The sequence below is a fragment of the Juglans microcarpa x Juglans regia genome, chromosome 6D (genome assembly GCF_004785595.1).
Source record: "Juglans microcarpa x Juglans regia isolate MS1-56 chromosome 6D, Jm3101_v1.0, whole genome shotgun sequence".
NCBI classification, from domain to species: Eukaryota; Viridiplantae; Streptophyta; class Magnoliopsida; order Fagales; family Juglandaceae; genus Juglans; species Juglans microcarpa x Juglans regia.
In genome coordinates, this window is record NC_054604.1 from 31,243,772 (window position 1) to 31,268,255 (window position 24,484).

The window sequence follows — 24,484 nt, forward strand, 5'->3', positions numbered from 1 at the left end:
TGGCGGGATGTTTGTTTTAAACCGTATATGGATTTCTTAAGCTTGCAAACCAATTGCTCACCATCACTAGAGGGGAATCCTTCAGGCTGTTTCATGTAAACCTTATCCTCTAGATCTCTATTGAGAAATGTTGTTTTCACATCTATTTGTTGCAACTATAAGTCAAAATAGGCTACCAATGTCAAAATAACACGCAAGGAATCTTTCTTAAATACAGGAGAAAAAGTCTCCGTGTAATCGATTTCTTCTTTTTGAGTAAATCCCTTAGCAACGAGTCTTGTCTTGTATCTCTCAATGTTGCCCAATGAGTCTTTCTTTGTCTTAAAGACCCATTTACATCCAATGGCTTTTAAACCGTTAGGCAACTCAACAAGATCCCAGACTGCGTTACTCTTCATAGAATTCATTTATTCCTTCATGACATTGTACCATAATTCTGATTCTTTGCAACTCATGACTTGTGAAAAGAACTCGGGATCATTTTCGGCTCCAATGTTATAGTCAGATTCTTGTAGATACACAACATAATCGTTAGGAATTACTGATCTCCTTGCTCTAATAGATCTTCTTAATGTTGTACCATCATCTTCCTGAGAAGTATGTGATTCAACTTGTTGTTCAAAAGTTGTTGGCAACTCTTGAACTACCTGATCTACTAGAATGTCGTCAGCAGCTTGTGGAACTTCAATGATTAGTCGTTCAACACCAATTTGTGCTTGAGGGGTGCTGTAAACAATAACCAATCTATCACTTGAGGTGGAAGGTTGAGATTCTGAATGATCATTCTCAGAAACTATGTTCCTGGTTTGATTGCTCCCACTGATCAAGTTATTTTCAAGAAATTTTGCATTTCTTGATTCCACAATCCTAGTATTATGAAATGGACAATAAAATTTGTAACCCTTAGACCTTTCAGTATATCCAATGAAATACCCACTAATAGTCCTTGGGTCTAGTTTCTTCTCTTGTGGATTATAAATTCACACCTTAGACGGGCATCCCCAAATATGCATATGTCGCAAACTCGGTTTCCAACATTTCCATAATTCAAATGGTGTTTTAGGAACAGCCTTGGTTAGAACTCGGTTTAATATATACACTGCCGTCTTAAGTGTTTCAGCCCACAAGGATTTAGGAAGATTGGAGCTACTAAGCATACTCTGCACCATGTCCAATAATGTTCGGTTTTTTCTTTCTGCTACACCATTCTGGTCCGATGAACCAGACATGGTGTATTGGGCAACAATCTCATGCTCTTGAAGAAACTTTGCAAATGGCCCAAGTGCTTGTCCATTCTCTGTGTATTTATTATAATATTATCCACCTCTATCTGATCTCACGATCTTAATTTGCTTACCGCATTGTTTCTCTACTTCATCCTTAAAGATTTTAAAGGCATCTAATGCTTCGTTCTTATTATGAAGCATGTAGAGATACATATATCGTGAGTAATCATCTATAAAAGAGACGAAGTATTTCTGACCATGTGAGTCCATGTCTAGACTACATATATCAGTATGTATGATCTCTAATATGTCTAAACTCCTATTGGCACATTTCTTTGACTTGTTGGTCTGCTTTCCCTTTATGCAGTCCACACAAGTCTCAAAATCAGTAAAATCCAGAGTATTGAGTACCCCTTCATTTACTAATCTTTTAATTCTATTTACAGAGATATGACTTAATCTTCGGTGCCATAATTTAGAGGAATCATCATTAATAACACACCTTTTAGTGCCAGTGTGAACATGTATTGTATTATAAGTGGCATTGTTTTGTAAATTAATGCAATAAAGACCATCAGACAAAGTACCATTCCCAACACAATCAGATTTATAAAATAAACTGAATGATGAATTTGAAAAATTAAAGGAAAATTTAAAAGGTACAAGTCTTGAAACTGAAATCAAGTTTCTAGAAAAACTTGGAACATAAAAGGTCTTTTCCAACTTTAAAACAAAACCACTAGATAAAATTAAATAGCAAGTTCATATAGCTTCCACATGCGAGCCCATCTTATTTCCCGAAAAGATGTTTTGTTCACTTCCCACTGGCTTCCTTAGAATTTGCAAACCCTGCAAGAAATTTGAAATGTGAATTGTTGATCCAGAATCAATCCACCATGTGTTAATATTGACATTAACCATATTAGATTTATAACAAACAAATGAAGTTGGATTACCTTTGTCTGCAAGTCATTTCTGAAATTTGGGGCATTCTTTCTCATATGTCCCTTCTTTTTACAGAAAAAACACCTGAAATCTTTTTTAATACCACATTGGAGAGGTATTTTGCCTTTTCCTTTCTGATTGGTTTGAGATTTGTCCTTTCCACGCGTTGCCAGCATTGCACTTTTACCCTGTTCCATCATCAGTCTCCCTTCCTCTTGAACACACATAGTCATGAGTTCATTAATTGACCATTTATCCTTATGTGTGTTGTAAAAGATTTTGAAGGGTCCATATTGATGCGGAAGGGTGTTCAGGATGTAGTGCACCAGGAAGGACTCCGACATTTCAACCTCGAGTTTCTTCAATTGAGCCACATTGTTCATCATTTGCATGATGTGCTCACGCACACCTCTCACACTGGTGAGCCTTAGGGATGAGAACTTCATGATTAGGGTGCTTGCTAGTGCCTTGTCTGAAGTGACAAATTGTTCATCAATGACCTTTAGCAAGTCTCGGACCTTTTCATACTGATCGACAGAAATACGAATACCAGCAGAAATTCTAGTCTTAATAAACATCATGCTGAGGCGATTAGATCGCTCCCATTGCTCATAAAAGTGCGATATTCACTGCAGTGCTGGTACTAGTTACAGCTGGTGGTTCGTCTTTCCTAATAGCATAATCTATGCCCATCCACCCTAAATAAAGAAGAACTCTCTCCTTTCAGACCTTATAGTTATCTTCCTTAAGTTCAGGGATATCATATCAAATATCAGAGAAATTTGCAAATTGTGAAACTGCATAAAATTATAGATTACATGCTTACGTTAAAACTGAGGCCTAAAAATATCATGTTTTACCAATATAAATCATGCTTAAAAATTGAATCTAATGACATAAAATTGCTTGTGGGTTAAACTTTTAATTCAAGTAGATTCAATTAATCTTTATGATAGAATTTTATCAAATTATTTACTTAATTCATAATTCTAAAGAGTATATTATGATTTGATGTATATTCTATCTTAGATTAATCTTTTATGATAAAACTATCAAATTATTTATTTAATTCATAATTCTTGTAGGTAATTTATGAATAACTTGATATTTTATCATAATTAATAATATAAATATAATAAAAATTCTTGTGGGATAAAATTTATTATATTAAGTATAATTAATTATAATTAATGTATAATTTTCTTTATGTGATCCTAATCATTCATAATAATTTTACGTAATTAAAGATGCTGTGGCTATTCTCTAATTAATTAAAATTATATGGATCACTAGACATTAAATTGCATAAGACTAGCTTAATATTATGAATTACATAATTTTAACTAATACTAACATGTTATAATTATGTACAAAATATTCATAATATAAGCATAAATATCGACAATCAAAACTATAATATTATGCATAACATTTAATTACATGGTTTTAACTTTATATTCATCCAAAAATGCATGTATCAATATAGAGCAAATTTAATTAATTCATACAAAAATATGAGCATAATAAATAAATTTACACAACAATGATCCAAATTGCATCAAATAAAAAAATTATAAGCATAAAGGGCATGCACAAAAAAAACCCACTTTCCAGACCATCCAAAAAAAAAAAAATGGAAATAATTTTTTTTTTAATTTTTTATAAACTGACCCATATAAACGACATGTCGTTTTTCTAAAACAAAAAACGCCATGTCGTTTTCCTTATGGTTTAAAAGAATAACACACCAACTAAACGATATGTCGTTTTGTTAAACTTATAAACGATGTGTCGTTTTATCGTTATAAGAATGAACTCTGGCCAAATAAACGACATGTCGTTTTCAACAAAACTGAAAATTACATGTCGTTTATCTCATACTAGATAATGGCTCCGAACTAAACGACATGTCATTTTCACCAAATCGAAAATGACGTGTCGTTTAGTAATACTGAATGGACGACTTCCCTCCTTAAACGACATGTCGTTTTCAATAAGGCTGAAAACTACATGTCGTTTTCGTCATCTTTAACCTTCAGACAATTGTGCAGATCACGATTTTGGGACCATTTTTTATGTCAAAAAATATGTTTTTAAGCACAAAAAGTTTAGAAAACTATTTATAAATGATTTCTAAACTTCATTCAAATAACAAAATCAAAATTTAAAATTTCTCAAAAATTTCGGCCAAAACAGAGATGAACAGAGCATTTGTGTTAAACACCAAGACAGAGATAACGGGGCTCTGATACTAAATGTAAGAATAAAATACGATTCTAATCACGCGGAATAACACTTTAGAAACAAGAATCGACAGGTTTTAATGCCAAGAACAGTACCTCCAACCACTGATGTTCTTCACTGATTTGCTACGTTTCTCACTGGTGTTTGGCACTTCCAAACTCTGCTCCACTCTATTTAGATAGTGTAAGACTGAAGGGAATTGAGTGAGTGAGTCTGGGGACCAAACACAGTATTTATAGCCGAAGCCTCCATCAAGTTTCGGTGCTACGTGTCCCACGTGCTCAGTTTTTCATGAGATCAGTTTTTACGTTTTATGAACGTGATGAATAAATCAAAGTGGACTACTTCAAGGACTCCTAAAGTCAAGAAAGCGGGAGACTCGTTCTCACGAACGGCCTCAGTGAAAAACAGTCAACAGAATTAGTATCTAGATCCATGTGCAAACAAGAAGGATAGGAATTTCCCAATAAAAAAGAGAGGAATCGGTGTCCTAAAGCGTGAATAGTCTAGTAAGCACTGGGCAAAGTACTAAGTTACTAAGAGCATTGGTAATGGACTAGTCAAATGTCAATGCAAGTCCAAACTTTAACTAGATGTGAGAAAAAACCTCCACATTAGACTAGCCAATGGTCTAAAGCTTAAGACTTGAGTTACAGTAAATCTTAAGTCCTCTCCAAACATAGCTAGCTACTATTCACAATGGAAAGTAATATTTTATTATTTCATCACTTCCCTCTCTCTTTGAATAGTAAAACATATATGTCATGCACATTATTTATTCTACTGATTGCAAATATTGATAGAATAGATACATTATTTCTATAAAACATGAAGATCTAAGAAATATATGAATTGTATTTATAAAAAATATATATATATTATTATATTATTATTTTTTAACTTTAAGATAATTAGTCTAATATAGACTTATTTAATCAAAAATTAATATTATAACAAAAAATTAAGATTCTAACTAAATTTTATACTTTGACAATTGTTAGGCTGTTGCCAATGCTCTAACTCCAGTAAATACCATCGATCATTTCTTAAACCAAACAAGGTCAATGATTTTTTCGCTACGACACTTGTTCCTCCAGTCGGTTGCGTTCTATCCCTCTCTGGCTCCAAGCCTCCTCCTCTGTAGAAATTATAAACCAAAGAAAGAAAACATACATTCTTCATCTAATCCTCCTCCGAAAGAACCGGTCCGTCTGTCTGTAGCACCTTAACCTTCAAGCTCTTTATCAACAGGTTTCAGGTTTTTCTTGTATCTATTTTTGTACGTTTTAATACATAACCATAATTTCTTTTGTTTGTGTGCATTTGAAGGAAATAAGAGTTGTTATTGGCTGAAACTTGGTGGGATTTTGATGTATCTATTGTTTGAGGTTCTCCATTTTTTCTTGTTTTGTGCACTCGCTTTCTGGGTTTGAATTTTTAATAACTAATTTGATAGTTTATGCTGTTACTTTGGGGTTTTGGATTGATGGTTTTGATGGTTTAAGCTTAGTTTTGCTCGAAGGGATGCTTGTGGTGGTACCATAAAGTTGGGACTTGTGTTTTGGAAAGGCTGCTTTGGTATCTGCAACTGATTATGTTGTTGTCGTATCTTCTTGTGTGATTTGGTGTTTGTCGATGAAAGTAGAGCTTAATTTCCGAATCGCAGTTTGTTATATAGGTTTTAAAGGTGTCTTGTTATTAGAAATGTAATTACTGTTAGCTATTAGTTACAAATTAGTTAGAAGTGGTTAGTTTGTTAACAGAGGATTTAAGCTCAAGTGTTGTATATAAATACCTCTCATGTGTAGGAATCAGATACATTTTTTTTTTGCAATAATATCTTTCATGTTTACTTGATCTTCTCTTCTCTCGGCAGTTCTCTCTTCTTTCCCCCAAACTCCATTTTTGACATGGTATCAGAGCTTTTCTGAGAAAAGCTTCTGCATATTGCTACTCTGCCCGTGTGGGCTAAGCCCACATGGGGCTGTGACTCTGTAAAGTTCTTTGGAGTTCTTTTCTCATGAAAATTTCGTTCATTCAAGTTTCTTTTTATTTCTCTTTGTCGTTTTCATTTCTCTTTGTTTTGCTGAACCAAAAGAAAGAAAAATCGAAATTCTTGGCAATTTCATTTGCAAAGTGACCATGATTGCACATTCTACGCAATCTTTGGTGTTTCTTGTAATTCTGTGTGATCTTTGGTGATCATTCCAGTGAACTATGGACTGATTTTGGCAGCGTTCAGTTTTTCTCATTCTTGATGTTGATGGTGTTTCTGCAAGTTAATGAAAAAGAACGGATGCTTTTATCATCTTTGGTGTTTGTGATGTTATGCTCTCATGTGATTGCTCCAGTGAGTTCTGTCATGATTGCCATCATTGTTAGAAATCATGATCGGAAACATCTCAAGGTAGAAGACGGCTGCTGTTTGGTTATAGTGCTGGATTATCTGGAATGAGGCTATCCCCGCTCTATTCCAAGACTAGTTAAACATACTCAGGCCCATTTGCAATTAAATAAGAGCCTATTTCATGGTATATTCTTCCTTCTCACAGTTACTCTGTAAAAGCTTCCATAGACTATAAAAGTTGCTTTTCTTCGAATCTCTTTCTTCTTTGGTATATCCCTCTTCAACTTTACCCTTTCTTTTTTCAATTCAATTCAAGATCAGAAAATACAAGATTTTCTCTCTTTATTTCTTTCCTTTCTTCTTTCTTGCAAGATCAGAAAAATACAAGATTCTCTCTTTCTCAATTTATCTCTTCTTTCTTCTTTCTCCTTCAACTCTGTAAAGACATTTGCTTTCCGGTTCAGGGCATTTTCCGCTGGTTTAGCATTATTCCAGCTTTGTTCTGGTGTGTTCAAATGATTTCCAGCATAGTTCTGATGAAATTAAAAAAAAAAAAAAACCAATGTATATTCGGTGTTCCTTTCTCCCTTTCTTTTCAAATGAAATCTCTCTCTCTCTCTCTCTCTCTCTCTCTCTCTCTCTCTCTCTGCTAGAGCCAATGGGGGTTTTCCTTTTCGTTCCCACCATGGTTACCGTAAATGGCATACCGTGAATGGCAGTGTTTGCAATTGAATTTGGATCTTGTTATTGTGGTTTGTTTCTGTGACTAATCTGTTGTGAGAAGTAATTGGATGTTCATGGAAGCTTTTGTCAGATGGGTGTTCATAAAAAAAAGAATTAAAGAAGTCAAGGGTTACCGCCATCCAAGTGGATTTGTTTACATAGAACTTGCTCAAGTAAATGCAGCAGATATTTTGCCATGTACAATTTTATCTACTTGTAATAGATTTGTTTCTTGTTTGCAATAGTTTTGTGTACTTCAAGTTGTTCCCGCTTGAGGGGGGAGTATTAGAAATGCAACTACCGTTAGCTGTTAGTTACAAATTAGTTAGAAGTGGTTAGTTAGTTAATAGAGGATTTAAGCTCAAGTATTGTATATAAATACCTCTCATGTGTAGGAATCAGATACATTGTTTTTTTGGCAATCTTCGTTCCCCCAAACTCCATTTTTACACTAGTTGGTCAAGCTCCATTCATATTTTGTTCAATCCCCAAGAGCTTAGGAGGTTTTGTGTCATGCGGGAATGTAACATACGGGTTTAAATTTAGGGTTTAAAACTAGTATTTTATTTATTCATTTATTGGTATTTTAATTTCTTTATATTTATTTATTTATTTTAGATTTTGTGATAACAGATGGATCGATTTAGTGATTCCTTTCCTTTTAAAACTTCGAATATTCTATCCACTTAGTCCCCGTGCTAGTTTCGGTTTCCAGAGTTTGAGCAACTCCAAGTCAAACTTTTCAAACTCTCTCAGAAACGGTATCCACGTGAGAATAGGTTCCTAAAGTTTAGGCAATTTCAAATTTCAACCAATCTCTTCACGTTGCTTCCTCCCATTGCCTATAAAAGACTCTCAAGCCTCTGTGATTCACTCAGTGATATATCAAGAGAAACAACATTCCCGCTTAAACCATACCTCTGCCCAACCATCGTCGACCACCTCGGGACGTCGGAACCCTACCCACGGCGCCAGAAAATGCCGGCCAACTCAACCCCGTTGAACCCACCCCCTTAGGTAAGCCCCTGCAGCCGCACGCCACCTTCCTCCCTTTCGGTTGTTTGAGTTTCAAACCCATCTCTCTCTAAACTCTCACTGTTTCTCTCTCTCTCCATCTCTCAGTGTCGCACCACCATAGGGACCCCCCAGTCACGTCGCCGGTCGCTTCTAGCCACCTAGAGCCGCCGACGCACTCTGCTCTCCCTCGGTGAGCATCGCACAGCTCTCTCTCCCGTAAGCCTTTGTTTTTACTTCTTATTCTTTTATTTATTCCTTTTCTTTCTCGTTTCTTTTCTTTCTTCTTTCTTTTTCTTTCTTTCTGCTTTCTTTTTCTTTCTTTCTTCTTGTTTTATTCCGTGTGCTTCAGTTCCCAAAAAGCCCCCCATTAATTCTGTAATCCCATGCATGCCCTTTTGACCCGTGAGGGTGTAATTCCCTGAGCCTCGACTTCTTGGGGCCTTAAGTCAGTCAGATAGTATATTTTCAGAAATACATTACCTTTACATGGGCTTTATCTAATTGAACAATTATCAGCATTTAGACACAATTTTTACAAAAGATTTTTAAAGGATTTCAAAGCATTTGTTGGAGGCTATTAGTAGTTAAATTCCTTATACGTATTTAATTACGTAGAGTATTACGACACGTTTTGCTAGGAAGTTATTAACGTCTAAAAACTCGTTTAGGTAACACGCTACAAGTTGGAAATCAGGAAGCAGCGCTAAGAGGTAAATAGTATGATCATATTAATAAATACGTATTGTGAATATTATTATTATGTATAAAAAAAATGTGATGTGCTTATGATTGTTAACTACGCTACACTAAGAGGCAAGTCAAGGTTAGTTTACTTTTCGGTCTTGATGAAATATGAGATTATACTTGAGTGAATGAATTTATGGTTGATTGATTTAATGTTACTAAATTCACATGAAAGCCATGAAATGTTGAAGTAGTAGTTCAAAGTCAAGTATGCCATGTAATAGTCAGATGATGCAAGCCATGTCCATGAAATGCTTAGGTTACATATATGCCATGTTTGTGTAATACTTAAACCATGTATGCCATGTTCAAGTAGTACCTGGATCATGTATGCCTTGGAACGTCATAAAACATTCATAGCATGTTATGTAATATCACGTTATATTATGCCATGCTAAATCATACAAGAATATGCCATGTACAAAGATATGCCATGCTAAATCATACAAGAATATGCCATGCTAAATCATACAAGAATATGCCATGTACAAAGATATGCCATGCTAAATCATACAAGAATATGCCATGTACAAGAATATGCCATGCCATGTCACGTTACGCTATACCATGTACAAGATTATGCCATGTTAGAGATGTTCATGAAGCAAATCTCATGCATTAAGAAAGATAAGAAATGTAACGGTACCACGGACTCAAGCGTGGTTAACCACAAGTTTAGTGAAACACGGACTCAAGCGTGTTTCACTCCATGATATGCAAGTTTAGTGAAACACGGACTCAAGCGTGTTTCACTCCATGTTATGCAAGTTAAGTGAAACACGGATTCAAGCGTGTTTCATTCCATGTTATGTAAGTTAAGTGAAACACGGATTCAAGCGTGTTTCACTTCATGTTAATACAAGATAACTAGGACATTATGCATTCACAATGACATGTTTGATTATATATGCTTCCGCTTATGTTAATAACGAAAATGTGTGCCATGTAAATCTGTGATGATATATGTATGTAAAGTCTTCCAGAAGATCATGTTACGTATTTGATTGAAATCCATGAAGTTGTATGTACGTTCTGAAGGGTATCCTAGAAATGAATTGTATGTTAGGCAAGGACTATATTTTACGATACGATGTACTACTTACTGAGTATTCAACTCATTATTTTTGTGTGTTTCTTGTTTCTTCCATGTCTGATTCTCGCAGATGATGTCTATGATGATGAAGAGCGGGATGGCCAGGAGTAGATCTAGTACCAAGACTTAGGAATGAATGAGTGATTTTATCACCAGAATTAGATTTCTTTTATGTCATGCATAGGATTAGTTATGTTTCTTTATATTTCATTCAGTTTCCAAAACAATCATGTTCAATTCAGTTTTAACGTTTTGATGAATTTCAATAAATGAGGTAATTCAGGATATGAATCTCTTTACCGGGCATTATGTTTTAAATGTTGGTAATAACTTTATCCTACGGGAATTGGGTGTTACAGGGAATTTTCTTAAATCCTGAGAGGGTTGAGCTGCTATCACTTTGTATAATGGTTGAGTCAATTGCCACTACATCTTTTAATATTGGAATTTGGGTGTGGACCCTTTTGTCAGGGATGTGTTGTGCAAATGGAGGACTTTAGATAACTGTCGGTTCCTGGCTGTTAAATTTCTTGGTAGAGGGACTGTTGCTTCACCTACTTTGCTGAGATTCAAAGGGGATTGATTGGAAAATTTTCCAATCAAGGCCCTTGCAATGGAGCTAACAAAAGAGGCGTATTCATACAGAAAAGACTTAATTCCAAAGGATTGAAATTATGACATTGATACTGCCTTCGATAGAAAGCCTGATTTGTGGCCACCAGAGAATAAAGCCAATAGCCCTTCACTACAGAATCCTCTGCTTAGACAAGAGAAGATGGATTGTGGTTGGTTAGGTACTATATTGGAATGGGAAGGAGTTCTAATTGCAAATAATCCTTATCTTGAGAAGCAAGCCTGGCTTGCTCTTTCTTAAGAAGAAGGAAAATCTCCTCCAGATTTTATTCTTAGAAGGAGATGCTTTGTGTATGCGGCACAACTTCTACAATTTATTCCAGAGCGATGCTTTGTGTTTGGGAACTCAAATAAGACGATGGAGGCTACCCGTGATGCGAGGATGAAATGTGTCGTTGTTGCTAGCAAGCATCCTATCTTTGAACTCAGGACTGTTGACTTGGTGGTGAGGCACTTAGGGGAGGTTTGGATAGTGAGTTGAGATGAGATGAGTTGAGTTGAGTTGAGATGAAAGTTGAAAGTTGAATATATTGTTAGAATATTATTTTTTAATATTATTATCGTTTTGGTATTTGAAAAAGTTGAATTGTTTATTATATTTTATGTGGAAATTTGAAAAAATTGTTTTGATTAAATGAGATGAGTTGAGAGGACTTTTGTATCCAAACCGGGCCTAGATGAGCTTTCAGTTGTTGATTTAAAGAATCTTGTTGATATTGAATCTGCTGAATTTGGGTCTAGAGAGTGGGAACTGGAGCTAGAGGAGGAAGATGGTGGTCCATAATCATCAACCTTGACTGCAGTTGATGATAGTTTCTGGTAACATCGTAAAAATTACAGTTCTCTATTCATCATCTGATTCTTGATGATTATACTTCTATAACGTTGTGCATAAAGAAACCCCAAGGGGTTGGCCTAAGTGATGAAGGCCTTGATCTTGGGGTACCACTCCCTTCAAGGTCCAAGGTTCAACACCTCTTGGTGCAAATAATTCTTTGGGGCCACACCCCCTGGTGAAAAGTCAGCAATTTAACCAGTTCAGTGTAGGGAAACTTTCGAGGGTGCAGTGCACGGGACCGGAGTTTGCTCTGCAAGGATGGGTCCGAAGGGCCTGCCTTGGAGAGGTTCCCCGACATATAAAAAAAAAATAAAAAATAAAAAAAAATGCTGTGCATAAGGAAATAAGGGGAAATTTTTTTATAAAGATGAAAGTTGGTCCGCATTGGACTACCTTAATGTTGTCATATATGTATTTTCTTTGGAGTATGTGTTTGGAACTTCCAACATTTATCTGGCGCTGCTTCGCTTCTATTACTATTCAACTTTTAGAATGATTTATCCATCTATAATTTGGGATATTGATTCCTAAATAGTTAACTGGATAAACAGGAAGGTGATGCTCTTATTGTTAAAGAAACTATGAATGAGGATTGGCATCTAGTCACTTTTTAGTCGTTCTCAACTTGCAGATTTCTTATGTCTATATCAGGGAGAGATGATTTCCGTTGGGCAAAACTATAATACCTTCATTTCTAACTCCAGGATCATAGGAGCTAATGACCCCAAAAATTCTGACATTAGCATAAATTCTGCTATGGACACGAAGGGAGATGTTACACATCGTGTTGGTTTGGCCACTTACAAAGTCTAATGGGATGGTGAAGGAACATACTTTTATGTCCTCTTAGCTATGGACCAAGCCATTGCTCCTGGTGTTGATGTAATGTCCATATTTTTTACCTCCTATACATATGAGCTGCCATTATTAGATATGGATACTGATCTTTCAAAAGCTTCATTTGCTGCCATGGAAAAAGGCATATTGGTTGCATCTGCAACAGAAAATAAAGGCCAATTAATTAGGTTGTGAGATATCCATGGGTTAACCACTACTTTATGGACTTCACACAGAGCTTGCATCTTGGGGAAAGCTCCTTTTGGCGTCAGAATTATGTACCTCATGCTGTGATCTATATCTTACTAGACTATTAATGAATGGCCTAAGCTCTTGAAGACACAAGAAAAGGAGCGAGAGAAAATGGGAAAAAACATCGCTCCAAGTCTCTTGAGAACCTCTGTTTCAATCCTCTTATTATGGATTTTGTTTGATTTAGGATTTGTTTGGGCGGCCGTGGATGCTGATGAGAATCGTGAGACGAGTCGACGATGATTGCTTTGTCTACTCACAAACCAACAACTTGAGGTAATAAAATGCAAGGGTAGTGCTATTGTGCCCCCTCAATTTGTCCACTTGGTGTGCCCCTAGTGCAAATTGCACTTTTTTTTTTTTGCTTTTTATTTCAAATATTTTTTAAACATTTAAAAAAAATATATCAATAAACTAATAGTCACTTCCTTAATCAGTAAGCAAAAAAAATTAAAAAATTAAAAATTAAATGCATGAGTGGGCAAAATGAGAGGGCATACTAGCATTATTCAAATTGCAATAAATTGTCTCTCTCCATGGAAAAGCAAACTACCCACTACAATGCATCACTATAATTGCCACGTCCACAGGCACTAAGTCATACTTTTGAAGCAGCCAAAACTAATTCACTAAGGTCATGTTTGGACACTTAAATATCTTATCTCATCTCAAAATTTGTCATAATTTTCTTTTCTTAAATATCAATCAAACACAAAATATTTTTCAATTTCAAATTTTCAAATTTTTCATGTAATCATTACAATTTTTTCAGACTTAAGACACAAAAATAAAAATTATATTAAAAAATTATATTCAAATAATATTTTAACTTTATAATATTTTTATTCAACTTTTTCTCTTTCCTTCCCCAAAACCTAAGAGCACTCCCAATGGATTCTTTATCTTATCCTTTAAAATACATCACCAAAACTCACTTTTTCTATTTTACATATTGACTTTTACAATATGTCATCTATCAGCTTATCTATTTTTTCTCTATATCATTTAAATATTTTTTTTATTTTTTTTAAATATTTCATTTCTACCAATAAATTTACAATATCCATATATTTTTTTATATTTGCAATTTATTTTTATATACAATGTAAAATAATTCAGTCCTATATACGTAAAACAAAAATATATAAGCCAAATAAAAATTAAAAATCAAATCAAATATGAAAAAATTGGTTTAAAAATAATTCCAAGATATTTTTTAGAAGAAAATGAAATATATGTGTTTTAAATGATGAATAATAAAAAGAATTTGCTTATATGATAAAAATCAAAGTAAATAAAAATGAAGGAGTAAATGAAATATCAATAATAAAAAAATTTTTACAGGATGAACAGTACCCACTACATGTAGTGGGATACTGTAGCTAAATGTATTTTACAATTCATTTTACATAATCGGATGGAGCTTCTTTTTGGAACAATTCTTCAAATTATTTACATTTTTTGTATAATACAAAAGCCATTGGGAGTGCTCTAATAAATCATCTTAATTCAAACCATTTCACTACTATTCACAGAGTTATTATATCATCTCATTACCCAAGCATGGTAAGTCATGTCATGATTTTGGCAATTCTCAGCTTCTTTAATGTGATCAAAACTAACATAGTACACCCTCCAAATACCAAAACTAATAATGTGTCAGTTTTGGTAATTTTGAGTGCAAAGTGAAGAACATCCATTAGATGGAGGGAGGAAAGTGTACGTTCTCCTAATTTTTATTTTTTTCTACTCCAGTATTCCGTTAGTTACTCCTATAAGGCTTAAGGTTTAGATTTACAAATCTTAATGTGGACTTTGCGTTTTAGTGTTTTAACTATCTACTTATTCCACTATGTGAAGTATGTATTTTGGTCAACCAAAGTAGTGTTTTGTGTTCCTCTACATGCCTGTTCTGCTAACTTAAGCTCTCCATCTCATTGCTATATGTATGATAATTCCTTTCTAGCTTGATATAACAATTACGGGTTGCTTAATCCTTGAATATAACTTCAGATGATATTTTGGGTTTCTTTCATGTAAAGAGTGAGAATAGATTAGAAGCGTGTAAAAAGTTGGAGTGGGTGCAAACAATCTCTAGAGGCCATTGGACTGAGAGATTTTTCCCTTGAATTATCCGAGGTGCACTTGCGGAAAATTGTTTGGGCAACTTGTAAGTCCAAATAAGTCCTAATTTTGTTCTCTTCTAATTTCACTTTTGCCAGGAAGTTAGAGTTGAAGCGCATAACTAGTTTTGAGGAGGGCTCTTGGCATTGTATTTATCTGGGGGTGCCGCTGCATGTGGGGAGAATTACGTTACGCATGTTTGACCCTTTGATTGCCAAAGTGCAAAAAAGGCTTACTGGGTGGAAGAGCAAGCTTTGATCTTTTGGGGGTAAAATAATTCTTATAAAGCATGTCTTGAATAGTATGTCGATTCACATGCTGTCGGTGATGAATTTGCCAAAAGGAGTACTCAAGGCCTCAAGTCGATTTTCTCAAATTTTCTTTGGGGATCTAGCATGGATAAAAAGAAACGGAAATGGGTGTCTTGGCGCAAGATTTGTTTGCCGGTGGAGGAGGGCGGACTGGGTATTCGTGATCTCTCGGAAGTCCAAACATCTTTACTAATGAAGTTTGCATGGAAAATGCTCACTGGTGGATCTTTGTGGTCCGATTTCTTCAATGCCAAATATGTGGGCAATTCTCATATTGCTAGGTTGCTTAAGTCCACAAGGGGCTCTCGTTTCTGGAGAGGTATTATGCGGGTGATGCCACAAGGGTTGACGTACTCCAGATGTCTGGTTCGTAGTGGGGATTTGAGTTTCTAGTTTGACAACTGGTTGGGTGATGGAGCTATTGTGGATGTCAAAGCTGTGGTGGGTGATCCCGGTCTTAAGGTTCGATCCTTGATGAATGTATCAGGCTGGGATTTTCCGCAATTACGGGGTCTGGTAGACGAAGATATGGTGGATAACATTTCTCAGTTTCATGTTCGGTTGCGAGAGGATAAGGATATATATGCATGGAAGCACACGGCAGATGGTTTGTTTAGCAGGAAGTCGGCTTGGCAATTAATTCGAAACCAGGGTAATGTATGTCAGTGGAGGAAATGGCTTTGGCAACATCATGTGCCAAAGAAAATGTCTTTTTTATGCTGGAGAGCTCAACAGAATGCTATTCCTGGTAGTTTCTAAATGCAACTGTTGTGAAGCTCCTCAAATTGAAACATTGGATCATGTGTTGTGTGAAGGAGAAGGGGTGAGGAAGGTATGGAATTTTTTTTTTTTGGAGTTTTTGGTGTTCAGTTACCGCAGGTTCGATGTTGGAAGGGGGTGCTTAATGTATGGTGGTTGCGTGCATCTTCCTCATCCCAAGTAGGATGGTTACGTGGCATTTCCCCCGTTATTATCACCTGGGCTCTTTGGAGAACTTGTTGTGCAGCTCGAATGGAAGATGTTCATTACGATTGGAGGGTTATTATTCGTATGGTCAAAGGTTTCCTCATGGAGGTTTCAAGTTCTCTTCGGCAGTCCAAGAAGTTGGGTTCGAGGGATTGTTTGATATTGCAGGAGTTGAATTGCCCCATTGCTCCGGTACTTCTAAGCCACTTTAGAAGATAGCGTGGTCTTGGCTAGGGGATGGGTTAGTAAAATTAAATGTAGATGGAAGGGGGGGGGGGGGTAATTCGGGATGCACAGGGACGAGTTGTTGCTGGGTTTGTGCATTGTTATGGACACGTAACCAACACCGTCGCGGAGTGTCAGGCTTTTCTTGATGTTTGCAGTTGTCGCCAGCTTGGGTTGAGGAATTTTCTTGTCGAGTCTGATTCAAGAGTTGTGGTGGGCTGGTTTCTTTCGGGAGTTTGCAAGTACTGGTATTTATGGGATTTTTGGGAAGAAGCCAGGGTCTAATTTGATCACTCAATTTCCAGATTCGACATGTTTATAGAGAAGCAAATACGGTCACTAATTATCTGGCTAAAGAGGGGGCCCAGGGCCGTTCTATGGATTTTCAAGGAAATGGTTATGGACAGGGAAGGCTTCGTGGTCTTGTACGTACGGATAGATGGGGCATTCCTTATCTACGCCGTTAGTCGGCCACTTTTTTTGTTCGTCTTTTTTGTGGCTTCAACGTTGTAACATGACTCTTCCTCCTCCTTAGTGAGGGTCTTTTATTAATAAACGGAGGTGTCGTCCTCTTTTCTTCAAAAAATAAAAAAAAAGGATCTGTGCACCCCTGGAATTAGTCTAGACGATGTTCTGGACTTCCGATGCCAATAAAAAAAAGTTGTAAAAAGTTGGAGTTATGAATTCTGTGCATTTTGTTTGTCTTTATGAAGCAACATTTTCAAAACTTTTAGTTCACAACGTCTCATATATAAACAAAATTTTCAAGATGCCCCTTGGCCAGACATGTTTACACAACATGTCTTCTTTGGAGTCATTTCCTATTTATTTTATTTATTTATTCATTTTAATTTCCTAGGCATTCAGTTCTTCCTGCTATCACCTATTTTGACCTAGTATTAATTATGGATGATATTCTTGTGGCAGGTGTAACACCTGCTGAGAAACTTTTGGAGTTGTATCATGGGAAATGGAGACAGACTGTAGATCCTGTTTTTGAGGAGCTACTCTACTGAGGTGAATCAGATTCTTGTGGGACGAGTGGGTCCTTTTGTGTGTAAAACCTTTCTTGAATTCTTGTGTGTAATCCTGATTTTTATTTCAAGCTGGGTTTAGTTTGTGGTTTTATACTTAACATCTCATGTAACTCTCATAGAATGAACCAGATCAACACTGGTCATCTTGTCTCACGAATGCTTACAAGTTGTTGACACCTGTTAATTGAGAGAGGTTAATCCGAACATCTAAAATAGCAACTAGTGTTATGTGTTCTTGTCCCTGTACCTAAGTGTGTGTTTCTCTTATATACTTCTTGCATACTTGAGTTGCGCCCATCTGTGATTCCACAAGGGTAATTTTTTTATAAACAATCAAGTATTGAAAAGGTTGGTATTATATTCCAACAGCTAGCAAGAATAGCAACATGGATTCTTATAAAGATTCTGTAATTGCTAGCCTACAAAAATCTTACATGGGCTTCAAGACATTAGAATTCTTCCTCCCCTTCTCCGCTTTTGTCTTTCTCATCAACAACCACATGGCAGTGCTATAGCACCTGGGCCCGTTTAGTCTGATCCTTGGCAGCAAACTTCCATTATTGATAGCACTATGCTGTCACTCCAGTTACTTGGAATTCCGGTGACTAGTCTAAGTACCTAATTTCTCACATCCACTCCTATTTGGGTCTATGATCATGTCTTTAAAGTTTATTATCTCATCCCCTATCTTGGTTGTCTATAGGCCATGTGGCTACCAACGTGTGCCATGTGCTCCTCTTTTTGCCAGTGATTCTCTGCCATACCATTATAATCATATGTTACAGGGTTTTGTTTTATTCTGGTGAATACGTTCTTTCTCTCGAACCCTTTTTTCTTTGTTTCTCTCTTCTAGAAAAATACATAAGAAAAAAGGCAAAGGTATAGCTCAATTATAATTGGTGAGGTGGGGATATTTTTGGCTATTGCACCAGATTTTTGGGAGAAGATTATTTGAATATTCTATTTGAGCATATTCTTAGAATTCTTTCACTCAAATTAAATGGTGATGGTACCCTACACAATAGGTGTAGCTTTCAAATATCTCTTGTTGTGGGTTAAACAGGAGTTATTGATCATGAACTCCCTTTTTAGGCGGTGTTGTATCTTTGTATGAATTCCTAGAATTATATGAACAAGGTGTTTGTCAAGTTCATCTTACTGGAGTGATAAGCTGGAGTGATTGGTATGGTGTTGCTGTAGAGGGAACATTCTAACATCATAGGGTGATAAATATAGATTTGGACAGCCTGCCTTGCTCTTATTTTCATACCCACTCTTGATTATCTACTAATACTTTGAAAACTCTGCTCTAACTGCACGTTTTGAATAAGCACAACTGTGACATCCTAACGGAAGGTTTGGATAGTGAGTTGAGTTGAGATCAGATGAAAGTTGAATAAAATATTGTTAGAATATAATTTTTTAATATTATTTTTGTTTTGAAATTTGAAAAAGTTGAATTATTTATTATATTTTGTTTGAAAGTTTGTGAAAGTTGTAATGATTAGATAAGATGAGATGAGAGTCTTTTTGAATCCAAATATCAATCTGCCTTTTTGTAGTTTTCCCTTTTGTCAAGTATAAAAACAAAAAGGAAAAGAGAAGGGAAGCCAGACTTGACGGGTTTTTTTTTTTTTTCCATTTCTTTATTCAAATATAAATGCTTTCTCTCAATTTTTGTAAGGAGAGATTACATGCTTGTAATCTCCCTATGATTAGGTTAGTTCAATGGAGTGTAACATTGGATTCCACCAGCAAGTAGCCAACTAGTCCTTGTGGGGGTGCTGGCAAGAGATGGATAGAAAGAAATAAGTCATTTGAGGACTGACGGGGGATTCCCATGACCTCCATAATTGAGGCTTCCCTTTCTCTTGCTCTCCTTGTCCTCACCCTATTATAGATTACCAATATGTACCTAAATATTTCCCTAAAAGACATGAACAGACTTGGTCTAATTGCCATCTTTTATATTTTATCACCTTATCTGCATCAACTTGATCACTCCCTTTTTTAATGTCTTTAGAACTTTACTGGTCATTTTTTAATGATAGCTTTGCTTTATGTGTTCACCATTTCTGCAACAAGATCCATTTTCTGCATTTAGTTTGCAAAGTGTGGTGAGGTACCTAATTACATGTAAAATGTTTGGCATTATTAACAACTCCTTGAAGTTAATGATAAACTTCCCAAAAGGAGAATTCCATAATCATGATTTGCCTTCATGTTAATGCTAGAAAGAGATGTACACCTTACGTTGTTGTTATGACTATTATGGATATGCTTTCTAAATGGGTGGTAAACTGTCATATCCGCCATTTCTCTATTACATGTCGCCAAATTTTTATTGGGAGGGTGTTTGCCATATCCAGATGATGCAAAATTGTGGATAACAAATAACTTGAGATCAGTTCCACAGTTTAAAAGTTCTGCTATTCTCAACTAAATTAATTTACGTTTGTTGGGGGAAAAAACCCACCAACATGAGCAACATATAATTAATTAGATGACGAGAAATAAACTCCAACTCAATGAACCAATAATAACTCAAGTTTTGATTTAGAGTTGTGTTATTTACAAATAAGTGAATAAATATATTTCTTCCAGCTAGTTCAGACCAACAAGATGCAGCGCACAACCCTTCATTGTGGCTTCTAGCAGCAGTATTATAGTCTGTTTATTAGACTATATTAAAACCGTTTCAAGCAACTTTTTCTGGTGGGAAATGGGTGGGAGCCAAACTTTTGACTCTGCATCCCCTTTTTCTTATTTTCGTGGTGTATTTGTTAGTTTTGGGACCCTCATTCCATTAGAACTTGTATCTTGTAATCTACAAGTTTATTTATGAATATTTTACTTTTTGAGAAAATAAAAAGAGAATAAATACATTATTTGTTTGTGAACGAACTTATTATAGTCATTAAAAAAAAAGGCAAAAAAACTTGTATGCATGCTGATGTGGAAGGTTTTTACATACATCAATAATTTTAAAAAAAAAATTAATTAGAGAACATGATGTCTAATCATTGAGGTAAGGAGATTAAGGAAGAGGGGTGAGAACCAAATTATGGAGTCTTAAATCTTAATTACAGATGGGGAATCAATTAAAGAGGATGGGTTGGTAATTTTTAGCTGAAACAAGGCCAGCTTGTTGTCACCTCCCAACATCCAGCTCACGACTCTTGTTGGAGTTTGACATGGCATCCTCCAAACAAACCCACATGAAATTATTAATTGAACCTTTTATTATTATTATTTATTATTTATTTTCTTTCTGGGAAAGACAGACAGAAATATCCATCTCCAGCTTCAAGTTCCCATCTCTCTTGCACCTACAAAAGGCCATCACCATTTATTTCTTTTTGACTCACCGCCTCTTAAAGCCCTATATATTTCTCTTCACTTCTTTAGCTTTTTTTTTTATCCAAAAATCTTCACAGAGAAACACCCATTTCCCGTTTCATACAAACACAGTACTATTCCATCAAGAAAATGAGAGAAATCCTTCACGTTCAAGCAGGCCAATGTGGTAACCAAATTGGTGGCAAATTCTGGGAGGTTATGTGTGATGAACATGGCATTGATGCCACAGGAAGTTATGTTGGGAATTCCCACCTTCAGCTGGAGAGGGTGAATGTATACTACAATGAAGCAAGTGGCGGTCGGTACGTCCCTAGAGCCGTGTTAATGGACCTTGAGCCTGGCACCATGGACAGCTTGCGCACAGGTCCTTATGGCAAACTATTTAGACCTGATAACTTTGTTTTTGGTCAAAATGGTGCTGGAAACAATTGGGCAAAGGGGCATTACACTGAGGGGGCTGAGTTGATCGATTCGGTTCTTGATGTCGTTCGTCGAGAGGCCGAGAATTGCGACTGCTTACAAGGTAGTATACCATGATGTCATAATTTCTTATACCTTAGAATGGGATTGGAATGTGTCATGCGAGCATGCATGTTACGTTTTCTATTGCGATCGAATCATGTAGAAGTTTTTCATCTTGCTCTGCACTGTTGACATGACATGATTTGATAATAAACTTCAAAAGTAGTACTGTTTTTTCATGCATTGCAGGTTTCCAGATTTGCCATTCACTGGGAGGTGGGACAGGTTCGGGGATGGGAACACTACTGATATCAAAGATCAGGGAAGAATATCCTGATAGGATGATGTTGACTTTCTCAGTGTTCCCTTCGCCTAAGGTCTCTGATACCGTGGTTGAGCCCTACAATGCAACCCTCTCTGTACACCAGCTTGTTGAGAATGCTGACGAGTGCATGGTCCTCGACAACGAAGCCCTCTACGACATTTGTTTCCGAACACTCAAGCTCACAAATCCAAGCTGTAAGCAGAAACTCTCAAAAATTCTATATACAATTAATTTTGTGCACTTTATTAATATGATTGGTTGCCTTATTTTTTTAATATAAAATAACTATTTAGTCAATCACATCAGTAGAGTGTATAAAAAATGCAAAAAAATAACTGTGTATAACAAAATTCATGAGTTTTATTTTACATAATATAAGTGAAAATTTGCAGCAGCGGGGGAAGATAAGCACTACTTGATGAGTCCTAAGATTAAACTTAAAAGAGGTCTAAGGGCAATCAGTCATGTCAATAACTCCACTTTTTTTTTTTTCTTTTTTGGGGTCCCATTATGAGTATTTATATATATATATATATATATATATATATGAGATTTGTTAGTTACAAGTAGTTTGACGCACTAAATCGCGTATTAATACTCACATAACTTTTTTTATTACAAAAATAAATAAAAAAATACATTACATTTAATATTGATGTGCGGTTTGATGTGCGAAATCGCTTGTAAGAAGATTTTTCCTATATATATTCTATCTGAAAACCAATAATGCATCTATATATTAAAACATGCCCTCAATAATTGGCCAATAATGTGCATGCATGCATTAATATATATTCTTCTAGCTAGCTAGCTAGTTGTTGAGACATCAAATTAATTACATTTATTAAACAAAAAATATTATGTTTAACCAAGTAATTAATTAGCATGCTGTATCATTATATAATAAATAAAATCTATGAAGAGTATCAGTTTTAGCATCTTAGATCTTGAAGTACTTCCCTCTCCAACTTACTGATCTGATCTTTTGTATATATGTAATTGATGATGGACAACCTGATTATATAGTACTTGATTATAGAGAGGGAATAATATATTGCTAGCTTTTTATATGGAATGCTAAAGTAATTCTGACTATAAAGAGATATACTAGTGAACTCTTTAAATTTCTTGAAAATCTATGAGCTTTATGATGCTATTGATTAAGAAAATAAAAATACATAAACTGAGAAAACCAAAGAGCCATGTTAAGGAAACAAAAATTAAATGAAATTTACTAATATAATTAAATATATTATTTTTCATTTAATAACTTTAGTTTTAATATTAATAAAATTAGCTTGTACAAAAAAATAAAATAAAATTAGTAAACAATAAATGGTCGCAAACCCTTAGGCTTTATAAAAATAATGCGATAGCATGGCTAAACATGAAAAGCAAAGCTCTTGTTTTGAAAACTATTTATGTTATATATAGATTACAAATATGCAGGTACATCTTCATTAGGCTTTAGTAATGATGTTAATTCTCTAGAAAAAAATTCTATTAATCGTCCTTACACAGCACACCTGCTGTCATTTTTTATCTTTTTTTTTTCTCATTAAGTATGTGGTGTGTGGATGATGAGTAGAAAAACTCAATTAGTTTAGCATAAATATATATAAAAAAAAAAAATTAAAACAGATATAGTGTGTGGTGTAGGCAGTTGGATAGCAAACCTCATTCTCTAATATGCATATTTGTGTCCCAGTTGGTGATCTCAATCATCTTATCTCAACAACTATGAGTGGAGTAACGTGTTGCCTCCGCTTCCCTGGCCAACTCAACTCTGATCTTCGCAAACTAGCTGTCAATCTGATCCCTTTCCCACGCCTCCACTTCTTCATGGTTGGTTTTGCACCTTTAACTTCCCGTGGCTCCCAACAGTATCGTGCACTCACCATCCCTGAGCTCACTCAGCAAATGTGGGATGCCAAAAACATGATGTGTGCCGCTGATCCACGCCACGGAAGGTATCTAACAGCCTCGGCAATGTTTCGTGGCAAAATGAGCACTAAGGAAGTAGATGAGCAGATGATCAATGTGCAGAACAAGAACTCCTCCTACTTTGTTGAATGGATACCTAACAATGTTAAATCTAGTGTTTGTGACATCCCACCGACTGGGCTAAGCATGTCTTCCACATTCATGGGGAATTCCACCTCGATTCAAGAAATGTTTAGGCGTGTTTCGGAGCAATTCACTGTCATGTTTAGGCGTAAGGCTTTCTTGCATTGGTACACTGGGGAGGGGATGGACGAGATGGAGTTTACAGAGGCTGAAAGTAACATGAATGACTTGGTTTCAGAGTATCAGCAATACCAAGACGCAGCTGCAGCAGAAGAGGAGGATTATGATGAGGAGGTGGTGGAGAACTAAAAGGCATGTATTTCTTTTGGACATGGTCGTGAGTTATATCTTATAATGTTTGCATTTGTGCTTTCTTTGTGATGAAAAAGGGCTCATGCTTTGGTGAGATCGTCTTTTGCCTGCTTATGTTGTGAATTTATGATTGGTGTAATTTATGTAATTGAAGAGACAAAAAGGAGAAAAAAATCTTGTAATTGCGAGTATAAGGTTTGGAAGTATGTGAATATTTTCAATAAATTTCTTCATTTGACACGATTATATTTGCCAATCATGTCTAGAACTTTATAAATGTTATGGCAATTTCAAAACTTCAGAAAAATAAAAGAGGTGTCTGTTTAATCTTCATTAGAATGTAGAGCTCAAGTTTAATACTCATTGTCATTGAAAAAATTGTAATGATTAGATGAG

General features: G+C 35.6%; 1 protein-coding gene and 1 long non-coding RNA gene across 2 annotated transcripts; both read left to right on the forward strand.

The window, feature by feature from the left end:
* The first annotated feature begins 5,437 nt into the window (after window positions 1-5,437).
* LOC121268788 lies at window positions 5,438-17,770 on the forward strand. Its single transcript, XR_005941263.1, has 2 exons — window positions 5,438-5,666; window positions 17,453-17,770. It is a non-coding gene; the product is annotated as an uncharacterized LOC121268788 (long non-coding RNA).
* A 3,072-nt stretch (window positions 17,771-20,842) lies between these two features.
* LOC121268785 (tubulin beta chain-like) lies at window positions 20,843-24,328 on the forward strand. Its single transcript, XM_041173047.1, has 3 exons — window positions 20,843-21,445; window positions 21,634-21,903; window positions 23,418-24,328. The coding sequence occupies exons 1-3, from the start codon at window positions 21,052-21,054 to the stop codon at window positions 24,083-24,085; spliced, it is 1,332 nt and encodes a 443-aa protein (XP_041028981.1). The 5' UTR covers window positions 20,843-21,051; the 3' UTR covers window positions 24,086-24,328.
* The last annotated feature ends 156 nt before the right edge of the window (window positions 24,329-24,484 follow it).